General features: G+C 42.6%; 1 protein-coding gene and 1 long non-coding RNA gene across 3 annotated transcripts in view; one reads left to right on the forward strand and one right to left on the reverse strand.

The window, feature by feature from the left end:
• LOC106593431 (globoside alpha-1,3-N-acetylgalactosaminyltransferase 1) overlaps nucleotides 1-26,505 on the forward strand; it is a 43,527-nt gene that overhangs the window by 2,867 nt on the left and 14,155 nt on the right. For both annotated transcript variants that reach the window (XM_045690177.1, XM_045690178.1), the window contains exons 2-9: nucleotides 6,633-6,687; nucleotides 6,791-6,826; nucleotides 14,508-14,579; nucleotides 14,867-14,902; nucleotides 19,723-19,857; nucleotides 22,197-22,248; nucleotides 24,062-24,217; nucleotides 24,839-24,963. In XM_045690177.1, coding sequence (XP_045546133.1) covers nucleotides 6,633-6,687; nucleotides 6,791-6,826; nucleotides 14,508-14,579; nucleotides 14,867-14,902; nucleotides 19,723-19,857; nucleotides 22,197-22,248; nucleotides 24,062-24,217; nucleotides 24,839-24,963 — 667 coding nt within the window. The remainder of the gene's footprint in view (nucleotides 1-6,632; nucleotides 6,688-6,790; nucleotides 6,827-14,507; nucleotides 14,580-14,866; nucleotides 14,903-19,722; nucleotides 19,858-22,196; nucleotides 22,249-24,061; nucleotides 24,218-24,838; nucleotides 24,964-26,505) is intronic.
• LOC106563766 (uncharacterized) lies at nucleotides 8,311-12,874 on the reverse strand. The gene is made up of 3 exons (XR_006757716.1): nucleotides 12,326-12,874; nucleotides 9,368-9,425; nucleotides 8,311-9,257 (listed from the first exon to the last, which is right to left on the reverse strand). It is a non-coding gene; the product is annotated as an uncharacterized lncRNA (long non-coding RNA).

Genomic DNA, 26,505 nt, shown 5'->3' on the forward strand with positions numbered 1-26,505 from the left:
GTGAGGACATGCAGGTTATATTATACCATTAGAAAAACATCTTTATTTAAATTTGTTGCTCAAAATTAACGCAATAATTCAGACACATGGAAAATCTTAAACAGTATCTAACCTCAACTAATGAGCTAAATACGATTTTAAAAACTGAAAAATAATTAGGAATAAAATCTGATAAAGTAAGATTCCAAACAAATATTACAACCTATATTACAGAACGTCTCCTCCTGCTTCTCTCTTGATGTTTATTTTGTGGGTGGACGCATCATAGTGTACCTCCTATTTTTAAAGGTGGCAAAGCGGTCAATAACACTATTGTGGCTTAGTGGCCCAAGCACTTCACCCTCAATGGACATGGCTGCAAGACTTGCAAGACTTTTCTGACCCATTGTCTTACGCAACCAGGAGTGCAGCTGGCGCAGTGCACTAAAGGACCTTTCACAGGAGCAGCTGATCACAAGAATTGTGAGGACAACCTGAATGATTTCTTCAGAGAAGGAAACATATCATCAGCCAGGAGGTTATGCACAGCAAGCATATCTTTGGGAGGACATCCAGCCTCTCTTTTCCGGGCAAGAAAGTTACTGGACACCAACATCTCTTCTGTTTTAACATCAATACCATAGTGCTTGGCAAACTCAGTTAAGCATGATGTATCTAGGAAGTTTTTTGAGTTGGGGCTGCATGCCTGTATGCCTTTGAGCAGACCTGCATCTACAGTCGAGAATCGCTGGTCAAGCTCACAACCCATCCTGTCCAAGCAAGGGAGCAACAACTCTGTTTTCATTGTTTGGGAACATGACAATTCTGTGCCTAAACCCAAGGAGGTCTCCACCACAAAATCTCCCATTTTCCTTCGTTTGCACTTTCTTGCTGCATCTGCCTCTGGAATATTGTGAATTTCACAAAGTGCTTTGGTTCTGTCATAAAGATCTGTGGCAAATGCATCTGTGCGTTTGCCGATCAGTGTGTCACATACAGCTTGTTTGCCGAAACAAGCTTTTGCCAGGTCTACAGTCTCTTTCTGGAGGAACTTGGGTAGTCCCTCAGTTATAGGAAGAAGGGACTGAAACATCAGTAGAAAACGTATGAAGCTTTGCTCTCAGACCAACAGCCATGGGGGATCCAATGGCAGAAAGACAATCAAAAATGGCAGTTCAAGTGTCCAGGACTGCATTTATGAACCGCAGCTGGCGTGCCCAGCGAGTGTTTGAGAGCTGTACAAGTTCAGCTGATGCTATTCCAAGTTTGGACTGAGCTTCTTTGAACTTGTGGTGATTAATGCAGGAAAACTCAAATCAGTTTTACCTAATTTCTATCAGCATGTTAAATGTGCAACCAGAGGGGAAAAAACTCTAAACCACCTTTACTCCACACATAGAGATGCGTACAAAACTCTCCCTCGCCCTCCATTTGGGCAAATCTGACCATAATTCTATTCTCCTGATTCCTGCTTACAAGCAAAAACTAAAGCAGGAAGCACCAGTGACTTGGTCAATAAGAAAGTCGTCAGATGAAGCAGATGCTAAGCTACAGGACTGTTTTGCTAGCACAGACTGGAAAATGTTCCGTGATTCTTCCGATGGCATTGAGGATTACACCACATCAGTCACTGGCTTCATCAATAAGTGCACCGATGATGTCCCCACAGTGACTGTACGTACATACCTCAACCAGAAGACATGGATTACAGGCAACATCCGCACTAAGCTAAGGGTAGAGCTGCCGCTTTCAAGGAGTGGGACTCTAACCCGGAAGCCTATAAGAAATCCCGCAATGCCCTCCGACGAACCATCAAATAGGCAAAGCATCAATACATGGCTAAGATTGAATCATACTACACCGACGCTCATCGGATGTGACATGTCTAGCAAAGTATTAGACTACAAAGGGAAGCACAGCCATGAGCTGCCCAGTGACACAAACCTACCAGACGAGCTAAATTACTTCTATGCTCAATTCGTGGCAAGTAACATTGAACCATGAGAGCACCAGCTGTTCCGGACGACTGTGTGATCACGCTCTCCGTAGCCGACGTGAGTAAGACCTTTAAACAGGTCAACATTCACAAGGCTCCGGGGCCGGATGGATTACCAGGACGTGTGCTCCGGGCATGTGCTGACCAACTGTAGCCATGAAGTGCTTTGAAAGGCTGGTCATGGCCCACATCAACACCATTATCCCAGAAACCCTAGACCCACTCCAATTTGCATAACGTCCCAACAGATTCACAGATGATGCAGTCTCCATTGCACTCCACACTGCCCTTTCCCACCTGGACAAAAGGAACACCTATGTGAGAATGCTATTCATTGACTACAGCTCAGCATTCAACACCATAGTGCCCTCAAATCTCATCACTAAGCTAGGACCCTGGGACTGAACACCTCCCTCTGCAACTGGATCCTGGACTTCCTGACGGGCCGCCCCCAGGTGGTAAGGGTAGGTAGCAACACAGCCGCCATGCTGATCCTCAACACGGGGGCCCCTCAGGGGTGTGTGCTCAGTTCCCTCCTGTTCACGCATAACTGCATGGCCAGGCACGACTCAAACACCATCATCAAGTTTGCCGATGACACAACAGTGGTAGGCCTAATCACCGACAACAATGACACAGCCTATAGGGAGGAGGTCAGAGACCTGGTCGTGTGTTGCCAGGACAACAACCTCTCCCTCAACGTGATTAAGACAAAGGAGATGATTGTTGACTACAGGACAAGGAGGACCGAGCACGCCCCATTCTCATCGACAGGGCTGTAGTAGAGCAGGTTGAGAGCTTCAAGTTCCTTGATGTCCACATCACCAACAAACTAACATGGTCCAAACACACTAAGACAGTCGTAAAGAGGGCACAACAAGGCCTATTCCCCCTCAGGAAAATAAAAAGATTTGGCATGGGTCCTGAGATCCTCAAAAGGTTCTACAGCTGCACCATCGAGAGCATCCTGACTGGTTGCATCACTGCCTGGTATGGAAACTGCTCGGCCTCCGACCGCAAGGCATTACAGAGGGTAGTGCATACGGCCCAGTACATAACTGGGGCCAAGCTTTCTGCCATCTAGGACCTCTATCAGGCGGTATCAGAGGAAGGCCCTAAAAATTGTCAGACTCCAGCCACCCTAGTCATAGACTGTTCTCTCTGCTACCGCACGGCAAGCGGTACTGGAGCACCAAGTTGAGGTCCAAAAGGCTTCTTAACAGCTTCTACCCCCAAGCCATAAGACAACTGAACAGCTAATCAAAGAGCTACCCAGACCCCTCTATTACGCTGTTGCTACTCTGTTTATCATCTATGCATAGTCACTTTAACTCTACCTACATGTACATATTACCTCAACTAACCGATGCCCCCACACATTGACTCTGGTGAGGAAAGCAGTTTTGAAGAGCAACCAGGCATCCTCTACTGACGGGATGAGGTCAATATCCTTCCAGGATACGCGGGCCAGGTCGATTAGAAAGGCCTGCTCACTGAAGTGTTTTAGGGCGCGTTTGACAGTGTTGAGGGGTGGTCGTTTGACCGCGGACCCATTAAGCACGCAGGCAATGAGAGAGTGATCGCTGAGATCTTGGTTGAAGACAGCAGAGGTGTATTTAGAGGGCAAGTTGGTCAGGATGATATCTAAGAGGATGCCCATGGTTACGGATTTAGGGTGGTACCTGGTAGGTTCCTTGATAATTTGGTTTGCGCTTAGTGGGATGTTCATTTGTTTTTCAACAGGACAATGACCCAACAAACCTCAAGGCGGGGGGGGGTGGAGTGCTGCATCAGATGACCTGGCTTCTACAATCACCCGACCTCAACCCAAATGAGATGGTTTGGGATGAGTTGGACTGCAGAGTGAAGGAAAAGCAGCCAACCAGTGCTCAGCATATGTGGGAACTCCTTCAAGACTGTTGGAAAATAATTCCAGGTGAAGCTGGTTGAGAGAATGCCAAGAGTGTGCAAAGCTGTCATCAAGGCAAAGGGTTGCTACTTTGAAGAATCTAAAATATATTGTGATTTGTTTAACCCTTTTTTTTGGTTACTACATGATTCCATATGTGTTTTGATGTCTTCACTATTATTGCACAATGTATAAAATACAACAAAAAAAAAGAAGAAAAACCCTTGAATGAGTAGGTGTGTCCAAACCTTTGACTGGTACTGTAAGTATTCAGACCCTTTGCTATGAGACTCAAAATTGAGCTCAGGTGCATCCTTTTTCCATTGATCATCCTTGAGATGTTTCTGCAACTTGATTGGTGTCCACCTGTGGTAAATTCAATTGATTGGACATGATTTGAATTGATTCGACATGATACACACCTGTCTATAAAAGGTTCCACAGTTGACAGTGCATGTCAGAGAAATAAACAAGTAATGTTGCAAAGGAATTGTCCGTAGAGCTCCGTGACAGGATCTGGGGAAGGGTACCAAAATATTTCTGCAGCATTGAAGGTCCCCAAGAACACAATGGCCTCCATCATTCTTAAATGGAAGAAGTTTGGAACCACCAAGACTCTTCCTAGAGCTGGCTGCCCGCCAAACTGATCAATCGGGGGAGAAGGTCCTTGGTCAGGGAGGTGACCAAGAACCCAATGGTCACTCTGACAGAGCTCCAGAGTGCCTCTCTGGAGATGGGAGAAACTTCCATCAGGATAACCATATCTGCCGCACTCCACCAATCAGGCCTTTATGGTAGAGTGGCAAGACTGAAGCCACTTCTCAGTAAAAGGCACATGACAGCCCACATAGAGTTTGCCAAAAGGCACCTAAAACATTCTCTGGTTGGATGAAACCAAGATTGATCTCTTTGGCCTAAATGCCAAGTGTCATGTCTGGAGGAAACCAGGCAACGCTCATCATCTGGCCAATACCATCCCTATGGTGAAGCATGGTGGTGGCAACATCATGCTGTGGGGGTGTTTTTCAGCGGCAGAGACTGGGAGACTATTCAGGATCGAGGGAAAGATAAACAGAAAAAAGTACAGAGAGATCCTTGATAATCTGCTCCAGAGCGCTCATGACCTCAGTCTGGGGCAAAGGTTCACCATCCAACAGGACTTCCTAAGCACACAGCCAGGACAACGCAGGTGTGGCTTCGGGATACGTCTCTGAATGTCCTTGAGTGGCCCAGCGGGGCCCGGATTTGAACCTGATCAAACATCTCTGGAGAGACCTGAAAATAGCTGTGCAGCGATGCTCCCCATCTAACCTGGCAGAGCTTGAGAGGATCTACAGAGAAGAATGGGAGAAACTCCCCAAATACAGGTGTGCCAAGCTTGTATCGTCATGGGGCTCCCGACTGGTGCAGCGGTCTAAGGCACTGCATCTCAGTGTTAGAGGAGTCACTACAGACACCCTGGTCGAATCCAGGCTGCATCACATCCGGTCGTTATTGGGAGTCCCAAAGGGCAGTGCACAATTGGACCAGCGTCACCCGGGTTTGGCTGGTGTAGGCTATCTTTGTAAATAAGAATTTGTACTTAACTGACTTGCCTGGTTAGATAAAGGTTAAATAAAAAAATATGAAATACCCAAGGAGACTTGAGGCTGTAATCGCTGCCAAAGGTGCTTCAACAAAGTATTGAGTAAAGGGTCTGAATTTTTATGTAAATGTGATACTTCAGTTTTATAAAAAAATAAAATAAATAGCAAACATTTTAGAAAAACCTGCTTTTGCTTTGTCATTATGGGGTATTGTGGGTAGATTGATGAGGGGGGGAAAAAATAAGGCTGTAACTAAATTTGAGAAAAGTCAATGGATCTGAATACTCTCCGAATGCACTGTATCTGTTGCGTTCGATCACCGAGTTGTAAAAGCAAGCAGAGCAGAAACTGGCTACTATTTAGATGACAGATGTAACTGGCAAGGTAAATGCTGTTTAACTTAACAGAAAACAACTAAACTAGTGTTTATTCGCAGTGCTGAGCTAGTATTGTAACTGACATGTAACATTAATGTTTCATCCACTCTCGACTGTGGGGAATGATGTGGAGATCATCCGTTCACCTACTCTGCGTCTCACAAAGACAGGGTGGTTGCAAGCAAAAATCTCAAATTTGGTCTCATCAGACCAAAGGACAGATTTTCACCGGTCTTAAAGTAATGATGGACTGGCGTTTCTCTTTGCTTATTTGAGCTGTTCTTGCCATAATATGGACTTGGTCTTTTACCAAATAGGGCTATATTCTGTATACCACCCCTACCTTGTCACAACACAACTGATTGGCTCAAACGCATTAAGAAGGAAAGAAATTCCACAAATTAACATTTAACAAGGCATACCTGTTACTTGAAATGGATTCCAGGTGACTACCTCATGAAGCTGGTTGAGAGAATGCCAAGAGTGTGCAAAGCTGTCATCAAGGCAAAGGGTGGCTACTTTGAAAAATTTCAAATGTATTTAGATTTTTTTTAACACTTTTTTTTGGTTACTACATGATTCCATATGTGTTATTTTATAGTTGATGTCTTCACTATTATTCTACAATGTAGGAAATATTAAAAAATAAAGAAACTCTTGAATGAGTAGATGTGTCCAAACTTTGACTGGTACTGTAGTTACAGTACTTCTTATTTAGCAGAAATTACTTTTCCTTCATCTCATATTGTTGGTGGTTAATGACAGTTTTTTTTCTTCTTCTCCAGAACGTGAACACTTGCTACTTGCTTTAGTAATGGCTGGGGGAATGGTTCTCTGCTGGTAATGACATTTTAGAAGCTGTAGCCTACACTGGAACCTTTTTTGTTTTTCTTGTCATCACTATTGTTGTTGTTTCATTTTTTTTTTATTCTCCTCATCAAAGGCTTGCGCATCGTGAGAAGACATCTGTCTCTCTCAAGTAAGAAAACATGTATTACAATGCTGGGTGAAAGCTGTGCTGTAAGGTGTGGCTAATGCTGGGTAAAAGCTGTGCTGTAAGGTGTGGCTAAAGTTCTACACATTTGTTGGATGCATTAGCTGTTTGTTTTAATTGTGTTTCAGATTATTTTGTGCCCAATACAAATGAATGGTAAATAATGTGCTGTGTCATTTTGGAGTCACTTTTATGATAAATAAGAGTATAATTGGTTTCTAAACACTTCGACATTAATGTGGATGATACCAGCAAATGTATCCATCAAATGTGTAGTCACAAGCTTGATGTAATCATTGCATGCTATGAATATGGGACCAAATACATAACTTTATACTGCTTAAATACACATAAGTGAATTTGTCCAATATTATTTTCTCCCCTAAAATGGGGGGACTATGTACAAAAAGTATTTAAAGGGGAACGGAAACACTATGATATAGAATGCCATCTAACTGTAACTGTAAATCGCCATATTGGCATTGTTGCGTCACAGGCAGGAGAGAACATTTTGGAACACCACAAAATGGCTGAATTTACAGAGTAGCTCAAAGTCTGAGAATGAGTTTATTACAGAGAATGAAATAATTGTTAGTTAGGGAGCCAATAAACCTACTGAAGCCGTTCATGTTTGAGCCGATCGTTGCCCCTGATTTAAAGAGTTCGTTCTCGTAGCAGTCGCAACACAGATATGCCGCCTGAAACACCTCAGCTAGAGGGTTGGCGTAGGCAAACACAAACTGGCGTGAGTGGGGATACTGCCAAGTAATGGCTAGACTAGGAGTGTGTGTGTTGTAGAGAGATGGTGGCGATACAGTACAAAATCACAATGGATGGTGGCTGTAAAACGTTTAAAAAATGTAATAATGTTAGTAGTGGGTTGGTGTTCCTATATATAGATAGATCCTATAAATATGTTTATCGTCAGCGCTGTTTGGCACTTTGGTAACACATTTACCTTTAGACGACCAGAGTTGGAATCGCAGACAGCATCATGATTAATGAAATCTCATTCTAACCAATAATGGGGCGTGCTCCTTATAAATACATTGTGATTTAGTTTCGGTATCAGAATCATTTGTATGATTTTGTTGGCAAAGCATACAGGCAGGCAGTTTATCGCTAGTTCACCCTATCGGCACAAGGGAGAATTGGACGAGGTGTACGGCGTCTCATCCCTGCATGTGCCGTTTCTTCCATAAGGCGCGCATAGCCAGAAGCAAAGGCACAGAATAAAAGTAATTTAGTATATCTAGCCTAAGACATAGACCTAATGCCTGGGTCGTTTGTAAAAATAGTGTTAGTTAGCTTGTCCACTATTACAACAGGTTCAAGTGTAACCAGATAAACTTGCTTTGAAGTGAACTACTTTCAGTGTGCACTAATCCCATGTCCCTGTCGCTAGAGTAGTGACTTCAACTAGCTTTGGCTGCCATCTATTGGAAATGAATGGTACACACACGGGCAACTAGTTGGCAGAGTCAAAGTAGATTTTAATAGTATGTCATTTAGCAGACACCTTTATCCAAAGCGAACTGCGTACATGGTAGTGGAAACAGATAATAGAAACAGGATTACAATGTTGATATCATGGATGGTCAGTCCTTGCATCTATAGCTCTGTCTATGAATTTGAGTGGTTACATTTCTCTAGTCCCATTTCTCAGCTTTTTACCGAAAGAGGAGCAGGGAGACACTTTTATTGTTTCTACTGCTGATTGCCACTTTAAGAAGTTAAGATGCAGATTAAATACACACCAAGATATGTTACAGATACTATAAACATTTCCGTCATTCAGAAAGTTAGTGAATACACAGCATCCAGCACAGCAAACAATCAACCAAATGTATTTTACAAAAGCCCTTTTTACATCAAAATAATAACCATAGTGGCTATAGAGGGTGCAACAGTTCAACACCTCAGGAGAAAATGTCAGTTGGCTTTTCATAGCTGAGCATAAATAGGTTGAGAGAGAGTCGGAACAGCAGAACCAATACAGAGTAGCACATCCATTGAAACAAGTAAAAAAAGAAATCTGGAAAAACAATTTCACTCCAATTCCCTTAATGGGTGGGTGTATCTTTTGAATTCACTGTTGAATGACCTGCTCCTTCTCCATTTTCAGAACACCAGCTCGCTCCCCCAAAGTGATTAATAGTATATCTTTAGTCGCACTGTGATGATTGTGATTCTGAGCTCTCAGGTTCATACAGCGAGTTCTGATCTTCACTGATCTCACTCTCCGTTAGCTCCATCTGTGGCGTATAGGGGCAGGACTCGGTTGTATACTGATGGTCGTCAGCGCAATCTAGCTGAGCTCTTTAGTGATGGTCCCAGTGGACCTCTTCTCCACCGCAGCACAGGAACAATCTGGCACCTAGGGGTCAGTTTGGCATGCTGTACTAACTGTTCTTTCCTGTTGGTAGAAAACAAGGCATCGATTAGGCTATAGTTATATTAAACAATCACTGCATATACTTGAAATAAGCAATAGCCTTAGAAATAACATTTATTTGCATGTATCACCTGCCTCCTGCACAGTCTCCTCCAGGATGAAAACATTTTCCGGGATGGAGATGTCATCCTGAAAACAAACAAAAGTTTTGTTAAGACAACTGAACCCAAATATATCAGTTGGCATTAAAAAGCTACATGTTGTATGCTTTGTCAACACACACACACACACACTGGAATGATCTCTTGTCCTATACAGACGTGGAAGCTGATAGTGAGGTTTTTCTATCCACAATCCAGGCTACAATAAATGGTTTCCTGAAGAAAATCAAATCCAAACCTGGCCAAAAGAGCACTCTTCCTTGGCTAAATGGAGAAATTTGGAAATTGATGAAAGAACGAGATTATGCTCTAAAAACAGCCCTAAAATCCAAATTAGAGCATGACAGACGTAGGTTTACCATGTTGAGAAATAAGGTGATGAAAGAAATCAGACAGGCCAAGGCAAACTTTTTAATTAACGTAATTGGTGAGGCAAAGGGAAATTCTAAATTGATCTGGGAGAATCTAAAAAAGTTAACAGGGAAAGACCATAGTAACACAGCAAAAAGACTAGAAATCATGGTGAATAACAATCTAACACAGGATGCAGTTGAAATAGCAATAGCCTTCAATTCCTACTTTATTGACTCTGTCAAGGTACTGACACTGAACCCCTCCACTGGTTTATTGGGCTCAGTGCTAGTGAATGACGCTCAACCTGTCTTCATCATAAGGGAGGTTTCTGAGTCAAAGGTGAACAAGGTGATTAGCTCACTAAAGAACTCTAAATCCAAAGATGTGTTTGGGCTGGACTCTACCTTTCTTAAAAACTACAAAGAGTCACTCATTGGCCCCATTACTAAGGTCACCAACACATCTATTGGTCTGGGGGTGTTTCCAAGGGTATGGAAGTCAGCCATAATAACGGCCATCTTTAAATCGGGCGACCCTGCTGATGTGAGTAACTACAGGCCCATTAGTATACTACCTGTAGTGTCGAAGGTTGTTGAAAAGTGTGTAGCAGAACAACTGATTTCCCACCTCAACAACAGCCCCTTCACATTACACTCCATGCAGTTTGGCTTCAGAGCGAAACACTCCACAGAAACAGCCAACTGCTTTCTTCTGGAAAATGTGAAGTCCAAGATGGACAAAGGGGGCGTTGTTGGGGCTGTGTTTCTGGACCTAAGGAAGGCTTTCGATACTGTTAACCATGAGATTCTCATCACAAAACTTTTCCCCCGATGCCTTGAGATGGATGAAATCATACCTTGAAGGCAGAACTCAGTGTGTCAGAGTGAGCAGTGAGCTGTCGCCCACTCTTAGCTATGATGTGGGCGTGCCCCAAGGGTCAATACTGGGGCCCCTCCTGTTCAGCTTGTACATTAATGATCTGCCTTCCGTCTGCACTGGGTCTGAAGTTCAAATGTATGCAGATGATACAGTGATATGTGCATGCAAACAACAAGCTGCACAAGAACTCACTACTGTAATGGTCCAGGTTACAAAGTGGCTCAGTGACTCGTGTTTGCATCTCAATGTGAAAAAAACAGTTTGCATGTTCTTCACAAAGAGGGCAACAGATGCTACTGAGCCAGATGTCTGTGTCAGGGGAGAAGCTCCAGGTGGTATCTGATTTTAAGTACCTTGGAATCATACTTGATTCCAACCTCTCTTTTAAAAAGCATGTAAAAAAGGTAATTCAAATAACCAAATTCAACCTAGCCAATTTCCGATTTATACGAAATTGTTTGACCACAGAGGTAGCAAAACTGTATTTCCAATCGATGATACTCCCCCACTTAACATACTGCTTGACTAGTTGGACCCAAGCTTGCTATACAACATTAAAACCTATTCAGTCTGTCTACAAACAGGCTCTCAAAGTGCTCGATAGAAAGCCCAATAGCCATCATCACTGTTACATCCTCAGAAAGCATGAGCTCCTGAGTTGGGAAAATCTTGTGCAATACACCGACGCATGTCTTGTATTCAAGATCCTAAATGGCCTAGCTCCCCCTCCACTCAGTATTTTTGTAAAACAGAAAACCCAAACATATGGCAGCAGATCCACAAGGTCTGCCACGAGAGGTGACTGTATAGTTCCCTTAAGGAAAAGCACCTTTAGTAAATCGGCTTTCTCTGAGAGCTTCCCATGTCTGGAATACACTGCCATCAGACACACATAACTGCACCACATATCACACTTTCACAAAATGCATGAAGACATGGCTAAAGGTCAATCAGACTTGTGAACATAATCCCTAGCTGTGTATTGCCGCTTTCCATGTTGTCTGTTGTCTGTAGCTTGTGAGGTGTGGAAACACTGTTGTTTTTATGGATTTTGTCTTGTTGCTTTTTGTTCTATGTTGCTCTGTCTGTATGCTACATCTTGCTTGTCCTATGTTGCTCTGTCTGTATGCTATGTCTTGCTTGTCCTATGTTACTCTGCGTGTGCTCACTGTTCAATGATTGTCTATATTGTAATTGTTTTTAATAACCTGCCCAGGGACTGCGGTTGAAAATTAGCCGGCTGGCTAAAACCGGCACTTTTACTGAAACGTTGATTAATGTGCACTGTCCCTGTAAAAATAAAATAAACTCAAACACACACACACACACACACACACACACACAGCAAATACAGGGACATTTATTTTTCAGCAAACATTAGCTATGTCTTCAGTCTAGCTAAATGAGGTGGATTAAACAAAACATTACAAAAAAATAATAATCTGTAAACGAAATGTATTACAGTACTTGACTGAGGTGGAAGCTAGCTACAGTAACTAATGTTACCTAATAACATGGGTACACGGATAAATTGTGTTTCAATTTTAGTTGCAGTTAGCAACGTTATTTGCTGTGAGGTGTTACACAAAACACTTCAGACGCAATTAGCTAGTTACCTTCAACTAGAGTTGCAACAAAGTTGTCTAGTGTCTAACACTAGCCTAGTCAACAACAGTCATGACTGGTTAGCGTTACCTCAGGCTCCATTGCATTGACTCGCATCGCCTCCTCCATTCAGTCACTTTTGCTTGACTCCAAAGTCAGCGATGTTGATGATGGTCGGTCAGTAACCCCTACACCATAACCCTCAATGTCAAATGGAGGCGCAAGCAGAGGGTTTCAATGTAGGCCAATGACTCCTTTCCATTCAGAAACTCCCGGTTGCCACATCGAAAGTGCCCTTCATCGTGAAGTCTCCCTCTGCGAGGTGATGTCTGCAGATCCTGCTTGCTCGAGCTGGCACGTCTTTCCTCTTCAGGACATGGAGCCACTTCTTCAAAAGTTGTGGGTCCTTGGGCAGCCGATGGTAGTTTACCGAGGGATTTTTTTGGGAGCCAATTCATACAGCCTGGCTCTATACAGTTCATGTTTGAATTACTACTTGTTGTCCACACCTAACCTCACTCTCTTCGATTCACCCTCCATGCGAAAACTCAATACCACAGACAATTTGCTGATTCCTACCAGTGACGTCATTACTATGGCAATTTAAAATGGCGCTGACCATAGCTCAAATAAACCTTGTTGACGATCAAAATACTAAATATAAAGATGTTTTTTTTTTTTAATGTTAAATGGACATGTTTAGTAATAGTGGATTGAATACATCTCTGCTTATATTTACTTCTTAAAGTGTTTCCATTCCCCTTAACCTCATAGTCATTGTTTGATTTCAAATCCAAAGTCTTGAAGTATAGAGCCAAAGGAAGAAAACATGCTGCACTGTGCCAGTAATTACGGAGGGCACTGTAAACCCAGTAGATAATACCAGGGTTACTGACCTTCAGTGCCTTCGGAAAGTATTCAGACCCCATTACTTTTTCCACATTTCGTTACAGCCTTATTCTAAAATTGATTAAACAAAAAAATTCCTCAGCTAGCTACACACAATACCTCATGATGACAAAGTGAAAACAGGTTTTAAGATTTTTTTGCAAATGTATTAACTAATAAAAAACAGATACCTTATTTACATAAGTATTCAGACCCTTTTCTGTGAGACACGAAATTGAGCTCATCCGATTTCCATTGATCATCTTTGATGTTTATACAACGTGATTGGTGTTCACCTGTTCCAAAATTTGTCCAATCAATTGAATTTACCAAAGGCACACACCTGTCTATATAAAGTTCCACAGTTGACAGTGCATGTCGGAGCAAAAACCAAGCCTTGAGGTCGAAGGAATTGTCCGTAGAGCTCCAAGACAGGATTGTGTCGAGGCACAGATCTGGGAAGGGTACCAAAAATAATTCTGCTGCATTGAAGGTCCCGAAGAACACAGTGGCCTCCATAATTCTTAAATGGAAGATGTATGGAACCACCAAGACTCTTCCTAGAGCTGGCCGGCAGGCCAAACTGAGCAAACGGGGGAGAAAGACATTGGTCAGGGAGATGACCAAGAACCTGATAGAAACTCTGACAGAACTCTAGAGTTCCTCTGTGGAGATGGGAGAAACTTCCAGAAGTACAACCATCTCTGCAGCACTCCACCAATCAGGCCTTTATGGTAGAGTGGCCAGACGGAAGCCACTCCTCAGTAAAAGGCACATGACAGCCCGCTTGGAGTTTGCCAAAAGGCACCTAAAGACTCTAAGACCATGAGAAATGAGAAACATAATTCTCTGGTCTGATGAAACCAAGATTGAACTCTTTGGCCTGAATGCCAAGCGTCACGTCTGGAGGAAACCTGGCACCATCCCTACGGTGAAGCATGGTGGTGGCAGCATCATGCTGTGGGAGATGTTTTTCAGCGCGATGGACTGGGAGACTAGTCAGGATTGAGGCAAAGATGAACGGAGCAAAGTACAAAGCGATCCTTAATGGAAACCTGATCCAGAGTGCTCAGGACCTCAGACTGGGTTGAAGGTTCACCTTCCAACAGGACAATGACCCTTAGCACACAACCAAGACAAAGCAGGAGTGGCTTTGGGTTTCAATGTCCTTGAGTGGCCCAGCCAGAGCCCGGACTTGAACCCGATCAAACATCTCTGGAGAGATCTGATAATAGCTGTGCAGCAACGCTCCTCATCCAACCTGACAGAGCTTGAGAGGATCTGCAGAGACGAATGGGAGAAATCCACAACCCTGGTGTTGCAAGCGCCATGCTCTACTAACTGAACCACTCTCTCTCTTCTTTCTCTGCTGTATATCTGTCAGTGAGGGTCCCAGTGAGAATTATGAGGGGTTAACATGGCGCCAGGTGAATCACCAGGTTGTGCTGAATAACAGGTGAGTGAGTACGTGTGGGTACTGACTGTACACACCTGCTGAACCGTACTGCACTGTACTCTTTATACTATTAATAACTTTTCATTACTTCATCAACCAAACATAGCCTGGTCCCAGATCTGTTTGTGCAATCGTGCCACTCCTTTTCATCCCAAACATGACAAGAAGTGGCATGATGGCACAAACAGACTGGTACCCCAAGCAAGTCTTAGCCTTCAACATTTTTATTATTATCTCCGTGCCAGTCTGTTTCTGCAAAAAGTAAACCTGCTCCCCGTGTTTTTCAGATTACAGGGCAAGCAAGCCAAGCTTATGGAACCAGTGTAAGTGGTAGCACATGCAGACAGCATTACAATAGAGCTGTATTCTATTGTTTGAATTCTATATTATATTATAAATTGGGTGCTTGGAGCCCTGAATGCACAAACTGACTATAACCAGAATAGAAAGAGGTGTGGGAGGCCCCGGTGCATAACTGAGCAAGAGAACTAGTACATTAGGGTGTCTAGTTTGAGAAACAGACGCCTCACAAGTCCTCAACTGGCAGCTTCATTAAATAGTACCCGCAAACACCAGTCTCAATGTCAACAGTGAAGAGGTGACTCCGGGATGCTGGCCTTGTAGGCAGGGGAATATGTAAAAAAAAAAAAATACACCACTTTCCAGGGGTGCAGTTACTTTATCACATGACTGTATATACAGTGCATTCAGAAAGTATTCAGACCCCCACTTTTTTAAAACATTTTGTTATGTTACAACCTTATTTAAAAATTCATTAAATAGTTTTTATTCCTCATCAATCTACACAAATACCCCATAATGACAAAGCAAGAAGAGGTTTTTAGAAATGTTTGCAAACCATAAAAAAAAAAAATGAAATACACTGCTCAAAAAAATAAAGGGAACACTTAAACAACACAATGTAACTCCAAGTCAATCACACTTCTGTGAAATCAAACTGTCCACTTAGGAAGCAACACTGATTGACAATAAATTTCACATGCTGTTGTGCAAATGGAATAGACAACAGGTGGAAATTATAGGCAATTAGCAAGACACCCCCAATAAAGGAGTGGTTCTGCAGGTGGGGACCACAGACCACTTCTCAGTTCCTATGCTTCCTGGCTGATGTTTTGGTCACTTTTGAATGCTGGCGGTGCTTTCACTTAGTGGTAGCATGAGATGGAGTCTACAACCCATACAAGTGGCTCAGGTAGTGCAGCTCATCCAGGATGGCACATCAATGCGAGCTGTGGCAAGAAGGTTTGCTGTGTCTGTCAGCGTAGTGTCCAGAGTATGGAGGCGCTACCAGGAGACAGGCCAGTACATCAGGAGACGTGGAGGAGGCCGTAGGAGGGCAACAACCCAGCAGCAGGACCGCTACCTCCGCCTTTGTGTAAGGAGGAGCACTGCCAGAGCCCTGCAAAATGACGTCCAGCAGGCCACAAATGTGCATGTGTCTGCTCAAACGGTCAGAAACAGACTCCATGAGGGTGGTATGAGGGCCCGACGTCCACAGGTGGGGGTTGTGCATACAGCCCAACACCGTGCAGGACGTTTGGCATTTGCCAGAGAACACCAAGATTGGCAAATTCGCCACTGGCGCCCTGTGCTCTTCACAGATGAAAGCAGGTTCACACTGAGCACATGTGACAGACGTGACAGAGTCTGGAGACGCCGTGGAGAACGTTCTGCTGCCTGCAACATCCTCCAGCATGACCGGTTTGGCGGTGGGTCAGTCATGGTGTGGGGTGGCATTTCTTTGGGGGTCCGCACAGCCCTCCATGTGCTCGCCAGAGGTAGCCTGACTGCCATTAGGTACCGAGATGAGATCCTCCGACCCCTTGTGAGACCATATGCTGGTGCGGTTGGCCCTGGGTTCCTCCTAATGCAAGACAATGCTAGACCTCATGTGGCTGGAGTGTGTCAGCAGTTCCTGCAAGAGGAAGGCATTGATGCTATGGACTGGCCCGCCCGTACCCCAGACCTGAATCCAATTGAGCACATCTGGGACATCATGTCTCGCTCCATCCACCAACGCCACGTTGCACCACAGACTGTCCAGGAGTTGGCGGATGCTTTAGTCCAGGTCTGGGAGGAGATCCCTCAGGAGACCATCCGCCACCTCATCAGGAGCATGCCCAGGCGTTGTAGGGAGGTCATACAGGCACGTGGAGGCCACACACACTACTGAGCCTCATTTTGACTTGTTTTAAGGACATTACATCAAAGTTGGATCAGCTTGTAGTGTGGTTTTCCACTTTAATTTTGAGTGTGACTCCAAATCCAGACCTCCATGGGTTGATAAATTGGATTTCCATTGATTCTTTTTGTGTGATTTTGTTGTCAGCACATTCAACTATGTAAAGAAAAAAGTATTTAATAAGATTATTTCATTCATTCAGATCTAGGATGTGTTATTTTAGTGTTCCCTTTATTTTTTTGAGTAGTGTATAAGATTTACATAAGCATTCAGACCCTTTACTCAGTACTTTATTGAAGCACCTTTGGCAATGATTACAGCCTCGAGTCTTCTTGGGTATGACGCTACAAGCTTGGCACACCTGTTTTTGGGGAGTTTCTCCCATTCTTCTCTGCATATCCTCTCAAGATCTGTCAGGTTGGATGGGGAGCGTCGCTGCACAGCTATTTTCAGGTCTCTCCAGAGATGTTCGATCGGGTTCAAGTCCGGGCTCTGGCTGGGCCACTCAAGGACATTCAGAGACTCATCCCGAAGCCACTCCTGCGTTGTCTTGGCTATGGGGGCGGCAGGTAGCCTAGTGGTTAGAGGGCCAGTAACCGAAAGGTTGCTAGATCGAATCCCAGAGCAGACAAGGTAAAAATCTGTCATTCTGCCCCTGAACAAGGCAATTAACCCACTGTTCCTAGGCTGTCATTGTAAATAAGAATTTGTTCCTAACTGACTTGCCTAGTTAAATAAAAGTAAAATAGGGTCGTGTCCTGTTGAAAGGTGAGCCCCAGTCTGAGGTCCTGAGTGCTCTGGAGCAGGTTTTCATCAAGGATCTCTGTACTTCAGCATTCATCTTTCTCTTGATCCTGACTAGTCTCCCAGTCCCTGCTGCTGAAAAACATCCCCACAGCATGATGCTGCCACCACCATGCTTCACCGTAGGGATGGTATTGGCCAGGTGATGAGCGGTACCTGGTTTCCTCCAGATGTGACACTTGGCATTCAGGCCAAAGAGTTCCATCTTGGCTTCATCAGACCAGAGAATCTTGTTTCTCATGGTCTGAGAGTCCTAACCAAGGCCCTTCTCCTCCGATTACTCAGTTTGCCCGGGCGGCCAGCTCTAGGAAGAGTCTTGGTGGTTCCAAACTTCTTCCATTTAAGAATGATGGAGGCCATTGTGTTCTTCGGAACCTTCAATGCTGCAGACATTTTTTGGTACCCTTCCCCAGATCTGTGCCTTTTTACACAATTCTTTCTTGGAGCTCTACGGACAATTCCTTCGACCTCATTTCTTGGTTTCTGCTCTGGCATGCACTGTCAACTGTTGGACCGTATATAGACAGGTGTGTGCCTTTCCAAATCATATCCAAGCAATTGAATTTACCACAGTCGGACTCCAATCAAGTTGTAGAAACATCTCAAGCATGATCAATGGAAACAGGATGCACCTGAGCTCAATTTCGAGTCTTATAGCCAAGGGTCTGAATATTTATGTAAATTACATATTTCTGTTTTATATTTTTTTTATACAATTTGCAAACATTTAAAAAAAGAAAACAAAGCAAAAACGTTATGGTGTGTAGATTTTTTTGGAACAAATAATTTGTAGACTGCAAATTGACCGCAAGAAGCCCAAGCAGATATCATGTTTGACTAAAACACAATCATTTCAAACCTTGCTTACATTTGTATACAATCATGTGTTGCTCTATTATGCATGGGAATACCTGGGATCAGATTTCTTAAATTAAAATCACTTGGCGCTGATTTCCAGTTCTTTTTTTACGGTATTTTATGTCCAACAATGAAAGTAAAATAATATATTGATTTATTTATTTTTGTTAGAGAACCTGCTGGCCAAATTCGGCCCGTGGGCCACGAGTTGGGGAACCCTGTTCTAAGGTGCAGGGTTTACTAACCGGGTGGTAGCCGGCTAGTGACAGTAACTAAGTTCAGGGCAGGGTACTGGATGGATGCCGACTAGTGATGGCTGTTTAACAGTTTAACAGCCTTGCCATAGAAGCTGTTTTTCAGTTTCTCAGTCCCAGCTTTGATGCATCTGTACTGACCTCGCCTTCTGGATGATAGCGGGGTGAACAGGCTGTGGCTCGGGTGGCTGAGGTCCTTGATAATGCGACATCCGTACCTGGTCAAGAATGTGTTATTGTCTGAAGCTGGGAAACTGGTAATTTGTTTTTGTCCATACAATCTGAGCTGCTCAACCAGTCTCCACCTAAGCATCAAGCATGAGGTTTTTCTACCTCCAAAAGCTCCAAACAAACTTCAAATTTCCATTCAATAACCCACTAACAGTAACAGTAACTCTTGAACTGTTCAAGCGTTCCATTTATCTATACCTTTTCAACTATGACCATTTAAAATGTACATCAATTAACATAGGTTTGAATAACAGCCATGTGAATACAGTGGTAGCTATTCAAAATGGTCCTGCTCCTTGGCCATTTAAGCTACAAGACCAACTTTAAAACGTCCAGGCTATCCTAACCTTTAAATACTATAAACAATGTACATTTTCATAAATTATCATGCAATTTCATGGATTCAATGCTATTTTAGCTGCCATTTCAACTACAAACATTTTCAAAACGTTATAATTATAACTATTTAAATGTGCGTAAATTAGCATATAAACCCACCAACAATAATTGTCACTCTCGAACTGGGAAGCTAGACACCAAACCAACTTTCACATGTTCAGGCTATAATTTCTTATCAACCAACCAATCAATCATTCAATTAATGTTTTTATTTACCTATTTTTTCAACTATAACCAGTCACAACCATTTCTATTGCAGTCGCAACCACTACTATAACTTACTGCAAAACCATAAATACTTTAAAACAAGCTAGTAAGCACTCATATTTTCTTCAGGAAATTTAATTTTCTAATTATTATTATTACTGTTGTTATTATTATTACTACTATTCAGGAGGACTGATGTGCTGACTGTAACCCCATGGCTGGCTCCTATAGTCTGGGAGGGGACCTTCGATCCCCTGGTCATAGACGAGGCCTTCAGGTCCCACAACCTCACCATCGCTACCACTGTGTTTGCTGTAGGGAAGTAAGTTACAGATTCCATGTGTAGAAACCTGTTGCCAAGGCAATGGTTACATCACTTCCTATGTGTGTATGTATCACCTACAAGAAATGTCAAGACTGCTGCCACTAACACAAGCATGCACCTATCCACATGCATTCACCTCATGTGTTAATATCTTTGGTTGATGTTATCTTCATCATAACCTCATTTTATGTTGCCTGTCTGCATTATTCAAACCGTTCGTAAGTGGGGTTGTTTGTCAACTGGCATCTTATTCCCTATGCAGTGCGCTACTTTTGACCCGAGTCCTATATAGAGAATAGGTTAATGTTTGGGACACGCACTATAACTCTACATGGACTTCATATTTCTGAATAAGGCCATCTCATGTCACAAGCATGCAGTCTGTCTCTAGCTGTGTCTTTTACATACATTTCCCCCTGCAGGCACACTTGCTTGTCCTACCTGAACGTTTCACATTATTCATTATTTACAACCTGAATGTTTCACCTTCTTGTTTTCTCCATGTCTATTTTTTTTATCCATCATTGAAGATGTAGTAACTTTAATCATTTCACATAGATGTACCAGTCAAAAGTTTGGACACACTTACTCATTCAAGGGTTTTTCTTTATTTGTACTATTTTCTACATTGTAGAATAATAGTGACGACATCAAAACTATGAAATAACACGTGGAAACAAAAAAAAGTGTTAAACAAATCAAAATATATTTAATATTTTACATTCTTCAAAGTAGCCACCCTTTGCCTTGATGACCGCTTCATGAGGAATGCTTTTCCAACAGTCTTGAAGGAGTTCCCACATATGCTGAGCACTCGTTGGCTGCTTTTCCTTCACTCTGTGGTCCAACTCATCCCAAACCATCTCAATTGGGTTGAGGTCAGGTGATTGTGGAGGCCAGGTCATCTGATGCAGCACTCCATCACTCTCCTTCTCGGTCAAATAGCCCTTACACAGCCTGGAAGTGTGTTGGATCATTGTCCTGTTGAAAAACAAATAACCGTCCCAGTAAGCGCAAACCAGATGGGATGGCGTATCGTTGCGGAATGCTGTGGTAGCCATGCTGGTTAAGTGTGCCTTGAATTCTAAATAAATCACTGACAGTGTCACCAGCAAGCACCCCCACACCATCACCCCTCCTCCTCCATGCTTCACGTTGGGAACCACACATGCGGAGATCATTCCTTCACCTACTCTGCATCTCACGAAGACATGGCGGTTAGAACCAAAAACCTAAAGTTTGGACTCATAAGACCAAAGGGCAGATTTCCACCGGTCTAATGTCCATTGCTCGTGTTTCTTGGCCCAAGCAAGTCTCTTTTTCTTATTGGTATCCTTTAGTAGTGGTTTCCTTGCAGCAATTCGACCATGAAGGCCTGATTCACGCAGTCTCCTCTGAACAGTTGATGTTGAGATGTGTCTGTTTCTTGAACTCTGTGAAACATTTATTTTGGCTGCGATTTCTGAGGCTGGTAACTCTAATGAACTTATCCTCTGCAGCAGAGATAACTCTGGGTCTTCCTTTCCTGTGGCAGTCCTCAACAGAGCCAGTTTCATCATGGTGTTTGATGGTTTTTGTGACTGCACTTGAAGAAACTTTCAAAGTTCTTGACATTTTCCGGATTGACTGACCTTCATGTCTAAGGATCGTCCCTTTTTTCAATTTTCACCTAAATTGACATATCCAAATCTAACTGCCTGTAGCTCAGGACCTGAAGCAAGGATATGCATTTTCTTGATACCATTTGAAAGGAAACACTTTGAAGTTTGTGGAAATGTGAAGTGAATGTAGGACAATATAACACCATTAGATCTGGTAAAAGATAATACAAAGAAAAAAACATGCGTTTTTTTGTAATTGTTTTTGTACCATCTTCCAGCCCAGGCACAATTTAGATTTGGGTCACTAGATGGCAGCAATGTATGGGCAACGCTTTAGACTGACCTAATGAACCATTGCATTTCTGTTCACACTGTTGTATCAAGACTGCCCAAATGTACCTAATTGGTTTATTCATAACTTTTCAAGTTCATAACTGTGCACTTTCCTCAAACAATAGCATGGTTTTATTTCACTGTTATAGCTACTGTATATTGGACAGTGCAGTTAGATTAACAAGAATTTAAGCTTTCTGCCAATATCAGATATGTCTATGTCCTGGGAATGTTTTTGGTTACTACATGATTACATATGTGTTATTTCATAGTTTGGATGTCTTCATTATTATTCTACAATGTAGAAAATAGTAAAAATAAAGAAAAACCATTGAATGAGTAGGTGTGTCCAAACCTTTGACTGGTTCTGTATATGTTTTTCATCTCTATTCTTCCTTACAGATACACTCGTTTTCTCCGTGACTTCTTAGAGTCAGCTGAGAAGCACTTCATGGTGAGAATCCAGAACTATCTATCAAATGGATTGACTGGTATAATATAAAGAAGGTCCAGGGATAACAATAATGTGTGTGTGTGTGTGTGTGTGTGTAATATATATATATATATATATATATATTACACACACACAGTGCTGCTTGAAAGTATGTGAACCCTACAAGGCTGGTCATTATTTAGCTATAAAATATTAAAATAAACATAAAATCCTTATCTAATCCCCAATTCGTAATAAAGACATTCCAAGTAAATGCTTGACTGTTGGGATAAGGTTCTTTTGGTGGTAGGCAGTGTTGGGTTTTCGCCAAACATAGTGGTGTTGATTGTGACCAAAAAGGTCAATTTTGGACTCATCAGTCCAGAGAATGGACTTTCAGAAACCTTCAGGTTTGTCGAGGTGGTCTCTGGCAAAGTTAAGACGGGCAGTTTGGTTATTTTTTGAAAGCAGAGGCTTCTTCCTAGCAACACTCCCATGAATGGCATTTCGATTCAGTGTTCTTCTTATTGTTGAACCATGCACAGTTATCTGAGATGCAGCAAGGGAGATGTTATGTTTGGGTTGGCTTTTACCTGATTTATTATTGTTCTTGTGGCACTTGGGGATATTTTGGAAGGGCGTCCACTTCTAGGCCGAGTTACTGTCATGTTAAATGCATTCCATTTGTAAATGATTTGCCTCACATTGGAATGATGGCACTCAAATCTTTTTGAGATGATTTTATAGCTTTCTCCAGACTGATGTCCTCTCACTATCCTCGTACTAGTTGAGTATCTGGAGCATCAGCATTTCTGGGTTAGATTACAGGCTCAAAATGGCCAGAAACAAAGGCCTTTTTTTCTGAAACTCGTCAGTCTATTCTTGTTCTGAGAAATGAAAGCTATTCCATGCGAGAAATTGCCAAGAGACTGAAGATCTCGTACAACGCTGTGTACTACTCCCTTCACAAAACAGCAGAGTTGCAAAGAAAAAGCCATATCTCAGACTGGCCAATAAAAAGAAAGACGGGCAAAAGAACACAGTCACTGGACAGAGCAACTCTGCCTAGAAGGCCAGCATCCCGGAGTCGCAAGTTGACTTTGAGACTGGTGTTTTGCGGGTACTATTTAATGAAGCTGCAAGTTGAGGACTTGTGAGGCATCTTGTTCTCAAACTAGACACTAATGTACTTGTCCTCTTGCTCAGTTGTGCACTGGGGCCTCCCACTTTCTATTCAGGTTAGAGCCAGTTTGCGCTGTTAGTCAACTAGTCTAAAGAAGGACAGATTTATTGCTTCTTTAATCACCACAACAGTGTCAGCTGTGCTAACATAATTGCAAAAGGGTTTTCTAATGACCAATTAGCCTTTTAAAATGATAAACTTGGATTAGCTAACACAACGTGCCATTGGAACACAGACGTGATGGTTGCTGATAATGGGCCTCTGTACGCCTATGTAGATATTCCATAAGGAAAATCTGCCGTTTCCAGCAACAATAGTCATTTACAACATTAACAATGTCCACACTGTATTTCTGATCAATTTGATGTTATTTTAATGGACAAAAACTTGCTTTTCTTTCAAAAACAAGGACATTTCTAAGTGACCACAAACTTTTGAACGTGTGTGTGTGTATCATTTAGAAGACAGTTTTAAAAGGAGTAAATCTGGACCCATATTTATAAAGACTGCTGTAGGAGTGATGATTTAGGATTAAATCCTCCTGCCCGTGTGATGTTATTCATTGGTCCAGATTAAATTAAATGTTATTACATTTAAAAGTAACACAATTCATTACAAATTCCATCCAATTTAATTGAAATGTCATTCCAGGTGGGGCTGGATGTGCACTACTACGTGTTCACCGACCTGCCCGGCGATGTGCCTAGCAACGTGACTCTTGGTGTCGGCAGGCTGCTCAGCATCGTAAGGGTGCCGAAGTTCGACCGCTGGCAGGAGATATCCCTCCGCCGCATGGAGCTCATCCAGGTCACACTTTATTCATATTATTGCTACATTATGAGTTATTTTAGTTTATTTTTCATGAACTATTCATATTATTAGATTATTATTATTATTATTAGTAGTAGTAGTGGTAGTAGGGCGGCAGGTAGCCTAGCGTTTAAGAGCGTTGGGCCAGTAACTGAAAGGTCACTGGTTTGAATCCCCAAGCCGACTACATGAAAAATCTGTCTGTGCCCTTGAGCAAGGCACTTAACCCTAATTGCTCCTGTAAGTCGCTCTGGATAAGAGCATCTGCTAAATTTTATTTTAATAAAAAATGTAACCTTTATTTAACTAGGCATTTAAATGACTAAATGTGAAAATGTCATAGTAGTAGTAGTAGTAGCTCCCTACAGATGTCCCAACTATCAATAAAATATCAACTGTTGATAATAGGCAACAGCTTTGTAGAGTTACAGTTAAGAGGATATGCCTACTAGTGCATACTAGTTAGTTTAAATGTTGTTGACAGTAGATTGTATGGACTGTGTATTTATCATTTTAACCCTGCCTGCAAACAAAATTTACATCTGAGGACAATCAACTTTGATTGATTGATTGATTGAAGTTCTACTGAACATCCACCAACCATCTATTTGTGAGCAGACTGCCATTGAGGATCACATCCACCGGGAGGCGCACTACATCTTCTGCCTGGATGTAGACATGAGGTTCCATGGCCGTGTGGGGTCCGAGGCGCTGGGGAGACTGGTGGCCGCCATCCACCCCTGGTAATGCTTACTTACTTATTAACTTACTTACTTTAAAGGGCCAGCATCCACCCCTGGTAAAACTTACTTACCTACTTACTTAAAGGGCCAGCGTCCACACCTGTTAATACTTACTTAAACACGTAATAGCTACTCAAAGGGGAAACAAATATTTAATCAATTTTAGAATAAGGCTGTAATGTAACAAAATGTGGAAAAAGGGAAGGGGTCTGAATAATTTCCGAATGCACTGTATATACAAAAGTATGTGGACACCCCTTCAAATCATTGGATTCGGCTATTTCAGCCACACTTGTTGCTGACAGGTGTATAAAATAGAGCACACAGCCATGCAATCTCCATAGACAACATTGGCAGTAGAATGGCCTTACTGAAGAGCTCAGTGACTTTCAACGTGGCACCGTCAAAGGATGCCACCTTTCCAACAAGTCAGTTTGTCAAATATCTGCCCTACTAGAACTGCCCCAGTCAACTGTAAATGCTGTTATTGTGAAGTGGAAATGTCTAGGAACAACAACGGCTCAGCCGCAAAGTGGTAGGTCACACAAGCTCACAGAATGGGACAGCCGAGTGCTGAAGCGCGTAGCGCGTTTAAATCGTTTGTCCTCGGTTACAACACTCACTACCGAGTTCCAAACTGCCTCTGGAAGCAACATCAGCACAAGAACTGTTCTTCGGGAGCTTCACGAAATGGGTTTCCAATGGCCGTGCAGCCACACACAAGCCTAAGATCACCATGCGCAATGCCAAGTGTCAGCTCGAGAGGTGTAAAGCTCGCCGCCATTGGACTCTGGATCAGTGGAAACGCGTTCTCTAGAGTGATGAATCACACGTCACCATCTGGCAGTCCGACACAAAGCGAGGTCCATAATGAAATGGTTTGTCGAGATCGGTGTGGAAGAACTTGACTGGCCTGCACAGACCCCTGACCTCAACCCCATGGAACGCCTTTGGGATGAATTGGAATGCCGACTGCCAGCCAGGACTAATCGCCTAACATCAGTACCCGACCTCACGAATGCTCTTGTGGCTGAATGGAAGCAAGTCCTCATAACAATGTTCCAAAATCTAGTGGAAAGCCTTCCCAGAAGAGTGGAGGCTGTTAAGGGGGGAGCAACTGCATATTAATGCCCACGATTTTGGAATGAGATGTTCGATAAAGCAGGTGTCCACGTACGTTTGGTCATGTAGTGTATTTTTTAATTGGTTATAAAAAATAAAACTTGTCGTTTAACTTGAACGTGGCAAAATGTAGATTTACGCCTAAATGGACATCCCCAAAAGTAACTGTTTTTCATAAGATGGCCGTAAACAATAACTAGTAATGCTGCATAGTTCTAGAAAGGTCTGGAACTCACCTTTCTGGTAAACATAATTATAAATTGCATAATACAAATATTATGAAAAATATTAAAATAAAATATATAAACTCATCCTGAAAAAGGGATGTTTCTTTTTTTTGCTAATTCGTAAAAATCCAAATAACTTCACAGATCTTCATTGTAAAGGGTTTAAATTCTGTGTCCCATGCTTCAATGAACC

The sequence above is a fragment of the Salmo salar genome, chromosome ssa11 (assembly GCF_905237065.1).
Source record: "Salmo salar chromosome ssa11, Ssal_v3.1, whole genome shotgun sequence".
NCBI lineage: Eukaryota > Metazoa > Chordata > Actinopteri > Salmoniformes > Salmonidae > Salmo > Salmo salar.